General features: G+C 44.2%; 1 protein-coding gene across 2 annotated transcripts; it reads right to left on the reverse strand.

Annotated features, from left to right (window-relative positions):
- Positions 1–3,992: 3,992 nt before the first annotated feature.
- On the reverse strand, positions 3,993–10,253 carry LOC103182442 (ras-related protein Rab-21). 2 transcript variants are annotated; one of them, XM_007899464.2, is made up of 8 exons: positions 10,210–10,253; positions 9,798–9,927; positions 7,823–7,882; positions 7,405–7,512; positions 7,093–7,156; positions 6,734–6,788; positions 6,397–6,485; positions 3,993–5,916 (listed from the first exon to the last, which is right to left on the reverse strand). In XM_007899464.2, exons 2-8 carry the CDS (start codon positions 9,924–9,926, stop codon positions 5,771–5,773), a joined length of 651 nt encoding a protein of 216 aa, XP_007897655.1. In that variant the 5' UTR covers position 9,927; positions 10,210–10,253; the 3' UTR covers positions 3,993–5,770. The 2 variants fall into 2 exon arrangements, with proteins under 2 accessions (XP_007897655.1, XP_007897654.1); XM_007899463.2 differs by lacking the exon at positions 10,210–10,253 and adding an exon at positions 10,190–10,208.
- Positions 10,254–12,661: the final 2,408 nt, after the last annotated feature.

Raw genomic sequence — 12,661 nt, forward strand, 5'->3', positions numbered from 1 at the left:
AAACCTTTGCCTTACACATGCCTTTTGAAGTAAGCATCAAGCAAGATTGACGGTCTCTCCCCCGATCCAGTGTTGCACCATTGGCATCCCGGCCTCCACTCGCGAAACAGGATGGAAGATTCCAAGGAAACCTTATCTTCTTCAGAAATCTTCCTTCTGCTTCAAATCTCAAGAATTCAGCCTGAAAGTACCAGAGTATCAAATAGGGGGAGGGGGGAGGGGGGGTGCATTGTCTCTTGAAAGAAGGACCTTGTTTATAGTCTGAAAAATGTTCAAATTAAAGACGGATTCTCAGTGGTGCTGATGGTGATAATAGGACATAGTCTGCAGTATTTTGGGAAAAAAATTCTGCATAATTCATCCACTTACAGAAAGATGTTGGATGTCAGAAAGAGTTAGTGTCCTGTAGGTATATTTAATTTATCAAAGACTTTGTGGTGGGGGGGGGGGATTAATAGGACTATAATGGCAAGAGAAGAGCTTTTCTGAGACCTACAGTATGTTATTATGAAACTTCACGATTTACATATTTTTCCATAAGGTTTGTTAACAAAAATGATGTGTAAGTGCTGTTAATGGGGGTTTTTTTTGAGAGGGGGGGGCTGTGTTTAGTCTGTACCCGTGATGCAAAAATTAAGCTAAAATATAGCAGGCATCCGAGGGATGACTGAACCATTTTGGCTGATATCCTGAGTTTTTTTTCAAAAAAAACATCTGCTAAATTGGTTGCAGTTCAGTGAATTAAATTTGCTCAGAAATATCGCAAGCAAATTCAAACCTTTTTTTTGCTTTTCTTGTGCAAAGTAATTAGTTTTTTTCCCCCCAAGATACAATATATCAATTGTTTCACTGGGGGGGAAGGGGAAGAGAAATGATTTTCTTATCTGAAAAGTGATTGCCTGTGCTATATTCAATTGAAGGCAATTACTGTTTTTATAGTGGCCATTTGCACGTTGGAGACTTCTGACATTAAAAGGGCCTTTTTCATGTGAATTGTACCTTCACCAATACAGACAGTTGGATTTTTTTTATTTTGACAGTATCTCAATCTCAATATCTCTGAAGTAAAACAACAAAAGGGGATACTGTCTCATTTAAAAAGCAATATTTGGCTTCCTTTTTGTTTAATTTTTGATGTAATCCATTTTAAGTTAAAACCCTTTTTCATCTGAAGGGCCTGGACAAGAGGGACGTGGAAGTTTGATTTTACTCAGATCAAGCTTTTGTCTTTTTTGGCCTTTCACCTCTAGGACGTGTGTTCAGGTCTAGCCCATGCATTGATTTGAAAGTCCCTACTCTTTGGTGGAACTGAAGTGATCCAAGCATGTTAGTAATATCCTTTATTGTAGACTGAGACAAGAAAGGAAAACTCGGCTCCACTTTGAGCTGGTTGTCCCAACAGATAACTGCATCCATCCACCTTTGTTTGTATAAGACCTGAAAGTGCAGTATTAGAAGATTCTTCTCGTACAGCTGGTATCTGGTTTCATATTCAGCCCAGCCAGAAAGGGGAAATTGTTTGCTCATTACAGTAAAGCTTGTTGGTCTGGTATCAGAGACACCATTTTTCACTCGTGTCTAGATTTCAAATCCAGCTCCTACTGATGACATGAAAGTCTTGCATTGTGATTACCGGGGCTCTAAGTAAAAGATCTAGCTTCTAGTTCAGTTATCCATTGCACATAGGACTGGTATTGGAATGTTCTTATGAATTTGTTCGTAAGGGTCATTGTGAGGGGCAGAGTGGAGGGAGCTTTACCTTAGTCTTATACGTGCAAATGCCCTGGTGCTTCTGCTGGATGCAGAGGGGGAAAACACTTTATTTTTCATCAGTCAATTGCCCAAACAAAAGCGCAAGTGTGTTTGGATTCCCAATCCAATTCTGCCAAACATGCACCGAAAAAAAAGGTAGCCAGATATTGCCTTTTATAGCAATTGTTAAGTTAACATTATACAGTGACTGAGAAATACTGAAACTCAGTTTTAAGGGCTTTGCATATCAGGTAAAACATTTTAATTGTTGCAGACATCAGATGGTCATGCAGATTAAATATTGAAATGAGTGCAACTTGTTTTTGTATATAGGTTACAAATTTATAATTTTTTATATACACCATTGGTTTGTAAGCATGAATCTGTATGAATTTAGCTGTAGAAGAAAAGTACAGTGGATGTGGTCCAGCTAATAAAACCTTTTCATTTTAGTATTTTGAATACTATTTATAATTCTGGTTGTCTGTACTGGGGTACGTTACCCGAGTTTCACATGAGATGGGTTTTGCATTTACAGTAGCTGTTACTGCTCAACACTAGGTGAGAAGGTTTGAGTTCAAGCCCTATGTTGGAAGCTCAGTCTAGGACAATAATAGTCAACCTACGACATGGAGGCCGGAAGTTGCCCCTGCCGAACATTTGCACGTCGAGGTAAATGCGTGGTCAATCAGTAGTGTTTCCAGTTTTTTTTCTTGATTGATTGATGGCATAAATCGAGAAATAATCAACATTGTTTGTTAGCCGACCATAAAGGTTGGCCACCACTGGTCTAGGCTGACACCAGGCAAGTGTTAATGATCCCGTAGAACAGTGTTTCTTCCCAGTGTTTGACTTTCCATAAACCAAGAGCTTGCACTTCATTCCTCTCGCAACAAATGGATAGCAATAAGTGTCCCACATTCCCACAGCCAGTATTAAACAGTCTTGTCAGCCAAGAACTCTCCCCTCACCTCCAACCCGCCTTGGAGATTTTAAATGGGAACATTTTGTACTTAACTCACCAAAGGTTTTGAAAATATTAAGAATTAGTCATTTAATGTAGTTTATTTACAGAATAAGCTGGGATCACAGCTGCCTTGTAAATATTCCATACCACTACCTGTTCTACAATGTGTGTTGAGGTTGAGTAGATTCTACATTACTAGGAATCTGCCAGGTACAATTTGCTGTACAACATTTTTCCACAAGAAGGTTGTGTGATGCCATAGGCAGATATGAGAGGAATTAAATAACAAGCAGGTGCACACAGGGGCAATGTGCTTTCATTTATTTAATACTCTTCAATGCAAGCCTGTTAAAGATACTGACACTCAAATGAATTACTGAGTATTATGTAGTGTTTCTTCAGTATAAACAGGCAATTAGGCAAAGCGTTTTTGTTAATGCTCCAGCTGATGACAGGCCATTTGCAAGTCTCACTGGCTTTAAGGGAGGTCTATTTGGCATCCATTATGGCCTATTTCGTCATCCATTCTTAACTGAAGTGAACGTTCAGAAGCCTGAAGTGGATGATTAGGGCGTCACATTGCCAGCCTCAGAATAAGTTTCAACTCAAAATTGTGGACCTTGGGTTAAAGCGCAATATATGGTGTAGCTACAACCTCAACACTTCAGCTTAATATCCCAAAGCGCGTCATTGTTATTATCCTATTAAAGCTGTTTGCATACACCGGGTTGAGGTGGTGCTTTGGTGATGTAACGCAGCGGCTGTTTACATGTTGGAGACAGTGCAGTTCAGTAATCGGTTCACAGCATAAAGTATGACAATTCAACATCACATCTTTACAATTGAGAGAGGAAGCTACTTTGCCCATGAGATGTCAGACCCACGTTACCTTCAGCTAGTAAGGCATAGTAGAGCCTCATTCCTGTAAAAAAAGTATGGAGGGAAAAGGCCGATTGAGTAAGTTTTTGTCCTCCACTGGAAGGAATGGTGAACCATTAAAAAGACAGTGAAGAATGTCAGCTATACATCTGCTAAAGGTGTAATTAACAGTTCACATTCATCCATTTAATTAGAAGGCTGGGTTTAAAACGATGCCAGGTACCAGAGGATTTAGTACAATATCAGGCAGTCTGAACTCGCTCTCTTTTCACTCGAACGGCAGTACGTGTGCCTGCTGTGGCCACAAGTTTCACGTTTCTATGGGCAAGGCTCATTTTGCTCTCGGAGGCTACAGAAGGTGTTCAAACAAGTTCTCCAGAAAGAGGGGGGGGGGGGGGGGGGGAAATCAGATCTTATGCTTTGTGTGGCTATAAACAGCTTTGAACTGAAAAATAATATTGCTAACACTATAAACCCACTACCACAATGCAGCAAAAGTGTAGCCAACTGAAGTTCCCCTTTAGGCTGGAAATAACAGGTGGCTTTATCTTGCAGTTAAGCAGCAAAAATATGTCAAGAGTACAGAAAGCTATCCACATCCAAAAATGTACAGAACAGCAACTCTGTCCTCCCGTAAGGTCCTCTCCATCAGGAACTGAAATGCTTATTAGACTCGAGCACCACCTTGAACGTGCCAGCTAAACTTTCATTTCAAAACGGAAACTAAATGGATGAATAGACAAAAGTTCCCAAGCTTTACCAACTATTTTTGACCCACACGCTGGTGAGGTTCTGGTTTCAAATTAAATTCACTTACTCTGGCTGGCTTGGCTGAGTTGATTATTTATTTTTAGGAACAGGACCTCACTCACTGCGGTCTCACTCATAACTATCTGAGCAGATGACATATCCAGCTGTTTCTCTCAATCACTGACCCACCGGGCATATTCGGCTGGGTTTCTGCAAGAATGCAAAGTGCACACAACGTCAACTGCTAATAAAGCCAAGCCTTGGCTTTTGTAATGCATCAAAAATGTGGTTGGAACATTTCTTAAAAAAGGAAGCTATAATCCCACAGATGTAGCCTAAGATTAGCAGGAAATCACTGCAATATGAACTCATACAGTTTCCCCCCCCACGTATGTAAAAGCCAATGTTTTAAGAGATTCAATAACTGACTAATATTAGAGAGCTATGAGAAGTTAGTCCTCAATCCAGAATACAAGGGACCTGGCAATACTTAACAACAGGAATAGCTTCAATAAAACTACCACCATGACCCACTGGTAATGCTAAACTAACAGCCGATCCATTTAATGGCAAGTAGCCTCCTCCAACAATACAAAGACACTCTCAGCACGGACTCAATACACCGTGCCTGGAGTTGTCACCATTCCAACCATCTTCACTCCCAGAAGCGCATCAAGGAAAAAGTGCACAGGAAACTAAAGTGACACTGGTGCATTAACGGTGCGTATTCCAAGACCCAGTTGAGCAGTCGAGGAACAACCAAGGAATGGAAACTCTTAAATAGGAGGAAAATGTACATCGCAAGTATGGCCTGCCTCAATCGGTCTGGAACAAATTGAGGGGTGGGGGACCGGACAAAGAGAAGTAGGATTTATACATCAATATGTGCCTCCGTGGTTACTTTCAATCGGAAGCATCCTATGCATGCAGGATGATTTCAGGCACCTCAATCTTTCTCAAGAACAATTGCCAGCATACTGTGCCCTCCATCTGGGCCGTGTAGATCATTTGTACCCCGGGCTTTCAGCAACGGTAATTTGAGAAGACAAGATTATGCCTTCACCCTTTTTGAGCAATGCTGCCCAAGCCTTTTCAAGACCCAATCCTACTTTACCTGAGCATCCGAAAAACTTGTCTGCAGTTTAATCCAGTCCCCACAAGAGCAACCAACACTGTTGTTCTTTGGTGTCTGCAGAAGTTTCTTTTTTTTTTAAACATTTATCTGTATTTAAATAAATAAGAATTTTCAATCCAAATAGCACAAGATCCTCGGTTTCACCCCAAATCATCACAAGCATCGGGATTGTATTCGGATGGTCTGTCCACTATGTGGATTTGCGTCAACGGTCTCGTTGAGTCTATACTCCGTCGATGCAATCTCTCGTTTGCCGCGTTGACACTGGGCTTTGTGATAGTTCAGTCTTAAGAGGAGGGGGGACAGCACCCGGCATTGCTCAGCGGTTGTGGCTCTTCATCATCAATGATCTGGATCCCACGTCGGGCATTCCCGACCCGGCTGGGATCAGTCCCGCGTGCTGCTTCCTCCGCCTGGGAAACGGCCAGCATCTCTGGAAGAGAAAGAGGATTTAAGAATGGTTTTGTATCAGAATTCTAAATACCTGTAATTCTTATAGCACCTTCTCACATTGAAATATCTCACGGGGCTTTACTCTTAATTGCTGCCACTAAATGTAGGAACTTTTTGAGGCTACAACCCGGCAGCCATTATGCACACATTGAGGCCAGACAAATGGCCATGAAGTGAATGACCAATTTTATCTGTAGGATTGTTGGTCAGTTCACTGGGAGAAATATCCCTCAGTCATGCCATGATCAGGTTAATAGGAGCTCAGTTTCATCTCACAAGGATGGCACCTCCGACAATGCAACACTACCCCACCACCGCAGTATAATGGCATCCTAGACTGAGCTCAAATCCCAACATGGAGCTTGAACCTACAAACCTTCTGAACCAGCGGTGAGAACGCTAACAACCGAGCCAGACAGATAACATGGGATACAGCCAGATTGGAGTCTCGGTCACTTACTTTTACAGAGGTCAAGGAATAGTTCCTCAATGCCTTGGTTTAGCTTGGCTGAGGTGTGGAAGTGCTTTGCTCCAACAGACTCAGCGTACCTGGAGGGAAACAATATCAAGTCAGACACCCAGTGAGAACATTCAGTGAGCATTCGCTGCCACCAATCTTCACACGTCAAGTTCCCATCTCAACATTGCTAACTGAAATGACAGCAACAATGGAGAATTGGGCGGTTGGGGGGGGGGACAATAGCCTGTCCTCTAAGTTGGAGACTATGTGGGACACATATAATGTAGAAAGTCTGGCAGATATTTTTCTGATCAAATATTCCACTCGGGATACATACACTTCGGCTTCTTCAACGGACACAGTCCGGTTCTTCTCCAGGTCAGTTTTGTTTCCTGAAATGTCGACACAAACAAACAAACAATCAAAGAGGTGGCGTCCACGTCCCGGGCATTACTAGAAAACCCACAACAGTTTATAACTTGCATAAATGGAGACAACGCATAGCATTGTACAAAACAGAGCACAGAACTTAACCTGGCAAATTTCCCCTGCAACATTGATAGGGGAAAAAGAGGTGAACATTATTGGACACACTCATGCTATCGGATAGGTACGATACAATTTTAAACGCGACAACCTTCCCCCACCCCCTAAACATGGGAAGAAACCAGAATAAGCCAATACCAAGACACGTACCTACAATACATAGACAGATCTCACTCCCCAACATCTTCCTTAACTCCTTTACCCAGTTCTTCACCTGCAAGATTTGAAGAAGTTGGGATATTCACAATCTGATCGGAAACCAGGCGTACATAGAACTGTCTTGTTTCAAGACTCTCAGGCATGGTGATGGATTTGTGTGTATGTGACAGACATTTGGCTAACTAAAAACAGAAATACTACCAACACAAGATATACTCCTAGCAGCCATGAAGTGATGACAGATTTATCTGGAGGATTGCTGGCCTGGACAGCGGAGAAGATTTTCCCCTCATTAGATCTCACCTTCTGGAAGGAGTCCTCATCAGTGATGTCATAGACTAATATGGCCCCATTGGAGTCCCTGTAGTAAATGGGCCCCAAGGCGTGGAAGCGTTCCTGACCAGCGGTGTCCTATATAAGAGAATAAGAAAGGTATTCAATTCCGGGGAAATAAGCAAAGACAACTGCAAATTCCTATCAGGAAACGGAGTTCGTACTTCTTGGGAAAAGTAGAGGAAGACTACCAATTAGGCTCTCTCTACCTTGACCCTCCCTCCCTTCAAATCCTGCCTAAAGACCTTCCTTTATGGTGGTGCTTATGGTCACCTCCCCCCACACTCTCCCCCGGCTCGTTGTCAGACTGTCATTGTCAAGCACTCCGGGACGTTACCCCACGTGAAAAGCGCTGAACGCTGAATGCAAGTTGGTATTAGGTACTTACCCATATTGCAAGATTGACTCGCTTTCCACTGATATTCAGTCTTTTGGTCAAGAAAGACGCCTGAAAATTGAGGGCGGGGGGGGAAGAAAAGATTTGCGGTTAAATAATGCAGAAGAGGTGCTGGGCTGCCAACTTCCCTAAATGCTGGGGCCAGAATTCAGTTTGCAAAGCACTCAGTTCCGCCTTTGGTTTATAATAGATTTGAACAGCGTGCACCAAAATAGTGGAGGGGAAATAAAAAGACATCGCCAGCAAGCAACTCCATTCTCTTCAGCCACACGACACACATTAAACCCAAGTGGATGTTAAAGATCCTACGGTGGCACCGTTGAAAAAGAGAGGCGTTTCTCTCTCTCCCCCCTCTCCCCACCCGCCCACCACTGGTGTCCTGGCTGACAATCCCTCTGATAATAATGGGAATCATTTGCTTCATGACTGTTCGCAGGGTGTTGCTCTGTGCAAATTCCATTTCGCAGCACTCACGCTGATCCGGCAGAAAGTTCAATCCCAAACTACAGACCACCCACAAACAAAGCGAAAACAAAGCCTGAAATCCTTCACTGAAACGGGATCAAGCCCACAACTAATTGAAACCAAAGTGCGCCAGATTCGTGATTTAAGAGATTTCCTCTCGTGCTCGGTGTGAGTTCCACCTTGGCTTCACTCTCCCATTGTTTGTCCTGTACATAAAGTCAGACATTGGAAACAGCGAGTCCCAAAGAGAGCCAGCGCCCTGCGGGCAGACGGTAAATCTAATAGCAACCAGTAAGGCGTCCAGTACATTCCTGTGGCTCCCTGCATTATTCATTTGGTGGGGAATTTACATTTCATATGGGGCAAAAGTCTCAAAAACACGCTGAACAACATATCCAATTCTCAAAAATTTTGTGGGTGAAAGGCGGTAACCAATTGCTCGCAGCCCGTGTCACACAAACAGTCGGGGATTGAGTGACCAAATGATTATATAATTTTTTTGAAGGGATTATGGGGAAAGCGATCCGCCAATTGGCTGACAAACGGATTCCTACTTACTGCTAGGTAAACAGAAGCGTGTGGAGTAAGGAAACTTGCCCAATGTTTTACCCTGGCCGGGAATCAAACCCAGGTCCTCTCGTTTGCGAGATGAGCGCTATACTCACTAAACTTCAAGACTCCATTTGATCAGCTGTTAAATTTCGGATGAACCCTTCCATGAAATTGCAGACTCCCCCCCCCCCCCCACCCCAGTGTCTAGTTGTAGATTGAACAGCCTTAACAGCTACTCATGTGTTTCTGCAGTTCCCTTCTCTCCCTTCCCCCCCTCTCCAAAGCAAAGGAAAATAGGAAACAATCCGATAGCAGATCTGAAACTGTAAACTCACCCAATTAATTAGGTTTTGGATACTCTTTAAGTATGGTGATGGGTTTCCGGCTGACCAAAAAAAAACACTAATTCCTGGGCTACACAGCGCCAAGTCTAATTAAGAAACATTTAAAACAACTCTGACATAAGCATCACTAAATTACATTACTCCGATGCCAGGCAGGTCATGCGCTCCAATCAGTCTTATAATAATTAAAATAACAATCGTTGCATTGGGATGTAGCGCCTTATCGCGTCTCCGAAACGTCTCAAAGCGCTTCAATCCTCAACCTTCAGAGAGGAAGGACAATGATTTTCTGGAAAATTATGTTTAATCTTCTTAAAGACGATGACGTTTCCTGTGCTGAAAAGCGGGCAGGTTATCACAAGGTAATCGATTGGTTATTGATCAGTTATTGACTCCTCAAGGCAGAACTGCACCATTGTGACCTGACTGCGAAATAGATGTGGGAACAGAGTCAGTTTGTCCTGTGTTCTGCCTCCAAATTAATCCCTCCCCAACATCATCATCATCTCTCTTACCCCTTCCCTTCATCCTCCCCCTCCTTCTCTCCTTCCATCCCTCCCTCTCACCCCCTCCCTCCCTCCCTCCCTCTGCCCCTCCACACTCACCTGTAAAGTAGTGATGTGCTTCTCGTTATATTTATTCTCGCAGTACCTGAGCAGGAGGGAGGTTTTACCCACACAGCCTTCTCCCAGGAGCACTACCTTGTAGCAGTAAGTCCTGCCAGGAACAGCCATGCTAACAAGAGGCAAACAGAGGGAAATCTCATCAGAGAGAGAGGAGAGAAAGTGCTGCAATATCTCCCACACTCTGCAACAACTACAGAGGAGGTGGGAGGAGGCAACACACCAGACAGCTCAGGACATGCTTTAAAGGGCTCTTTTCCAACCCCCAAAGCAGGTAGGAATCAGCTGTGGTCAACCCAACTGCAGGAAAGGGGCTAATAAATAAGTAATAAGTCTATCAGCAGCTCACACACACCCCCCACACACACACATACCCAACCATCCACCCACCCACCCTCCAGATCCTGACAAAACTGCATCATCACACAAGCTTAGGAGGAGCCAAGGCTCATGACAGCCTTGGGCTGCTGTTGCAGATCATTGCCCAAGTCCAACTCCAGGGGGCGCCTCTCCACCCTCCCTGGGACCAACCATCACCCCTCGGGCTATTGGTTGCTGCAATTGCTTCCCCCCCCCACCCCCCCCACCCCCAACTTAATTACATAATTAAAAAGAAGTGGATACTCAATCCACGACCGTCAGTGGGAGGGACGGACGCTGCTGCGCACAAATGACGGGGTCCGTTCACTTTGCGGCGTATTCCGTGAAGCGCTTTGAGGCGTCTCAACCGTGCGATAAAGGCGCGGTGAGGATTATCATTGCTGTAAGTGCTATAGATGAACTCCATGCTGAGTTACTCGTTATTGATTAACGATGTGTTATTCTATGGCCGGAGGTGCTGTGCCGTCTTTCCAAGGTGGTAAACTGAGCCCTCCCACCACACGCACGCACGGAATTCACAAAGTGTGCCATGAGACACGACTTATCGCAGACACTTGACCTGTGCCTCAATGATCACACCGTGACCGCAGTTCCAGAGAAAATTCGAAGTGATTTAAATGAAGAACGCAAGTAGATTTTGGTAGCAGTTTATTGTAAAATAAAACACTTGAGGCTTTTGCATTGAAGAGTGTGCCTGGAGGGAGTGTATGGAGCTTTTACAGCAGAGTTAACACTACCCTCGAACACGTGGATCGGAAGGACACTCATTAATCGGTCAATCATCTATATTATTTCATACAGAAAATTCTACTTACAATAAAAAGATATTTGCATTTCGGTAGCAGCTTATTCATTGAACTGTGTCATAGCGTGATTATTATTACAAGAGTCATCACTATTTCTTCTGAAGAGGGGAAAAACCCGGCATCTATTCTGGACGCAGCAAGTCCCCGAACAAACGAGAGTGAGCTCAAAGATTAATTTACAGCAGCAATGACAAGAACAATAAATGACATTTGTGTAGCGCACGTCGCGTAGGGAGGACGTCCCAAGGCCCCGGACAGTCAGGGAGCTTTAAAATTCTATTTCTATATTCTATTCTCTTTTTTAAACTTTCAGGATCTTTATAAGGGGAAAGCGGTCTGTATTCTGCCAGTTCAGCTAACCGACTTGTAAACCACCCCAACACCCCCCCCCCCCCACCACCCCCTTCCCCACATCCATTACTCCCTTCCACTCGTGAATTAAAGGCAGGCAACGAACGGGCTGCCCAAAAAAGAGGGGGGGGGCGGATTATGATCGAATGTTACAGCACAGAAACGGGGCCGTTCAGCATATTGACCGGTCGGCTGTTGACCGGGTTCCCACACTGAGGGCCACGCTGTGTGGTTGCTCTGTGATGTCACAAGGATACTGCTCCCTCCCTCCCGTCAGTCAGAGAGACCCAGAGAGCGCGGCCGGAGAGACTTGTGTCTGTAACATGCCCTCGGGCTGCGCTGGCCTGATTTCCGGCCGCTTTCGAAGCGAGAGATAATATACTGTGTATTATTGTACTGTTGCACGTGTTCTTGTCACGTGAGTCAACGCCCTGCGTTTGGGTAACACTTCGCCCCGCATCAACAGGTTATCAGACAGAGACCTCGCACCCCATCATCCTTCAGACCGAGTTACTGCAGGAAAATGGTAAGAAAATACAAAGTGGAGAATAGGATCGATACTGGTCGCGCTCTGCAAATTCACTGGCGGCACGTGGTCTCCGCACAGACGGCCGAAGGGTTTTCCTGTCTTTGTCTCTCTCCCGACGGCTTTCTCTGCCTTGAGGGTAAATGTCACCAGGGTTGACTCTAGATTGACTCTATTTATGTGACGCTTAAAAGCAGGTCCAGCATTTAGCAAACGGTTGAATTCAGTCTTAACTTTGAAGCCCCCGTTTCTGTGTGTGTGTGTGTGTGTGCGTATGTAAAAGAAACTCACAAATGGAAAAAAAAATTAAGCGACTTCAAAATCATAATACAGCTTAACATTTGGTACAAAGCCTTCCACGTCAGGAGGGACGTCTCAAAGCGCTTCACGGGATATACTGTAAAGTGGAGCGACTGAGTGATTTTGTAGGCAAATTAAGGTTGGGCTTAAAGAATTGGCCAATTTCTGGGCACTCCGAATTGCGACACAACCAGAGGAAATGTAACCCCACGTGTAATTTCTACCGCTCTACTGTACATCTTACCACATGATCAGCCACAGTGTAGAGTAATACAATTACATCCTTTTACTCGTCACGATCTGGCCATTGTTAATACCATCGGCCACTTTGGATTCCCGAACACTCTCTTCAACGCAATGCTGTTTTAACCTCATTTCAGGAGAGCCAAACAAGTGGCCGGAAATTTCTCACGGTCGTTAGCCTTTAGACTAAAGCTGATTGTCTTCAAACTTAAACTCGTGCCAGGATTTTGGGGCGAAAG

Source organism: Callorhinchus milii, unplaced genomic scaffold, assembly GCF_018977255.1.
Source record: "Callorhinchus milii isolate IMCB2004 unplaced genomic scaffold, IMCB_Cmil_1.0 Scaffold19, whole genome shotgun sequence".
NCBI classification, from domain to species: Eukaryota; Metazoa; Chordata; class Chondrichthyes; order Chimaeriformes; family Callorhinchidae; genus Callorhinchus; species Callorhinchus milii.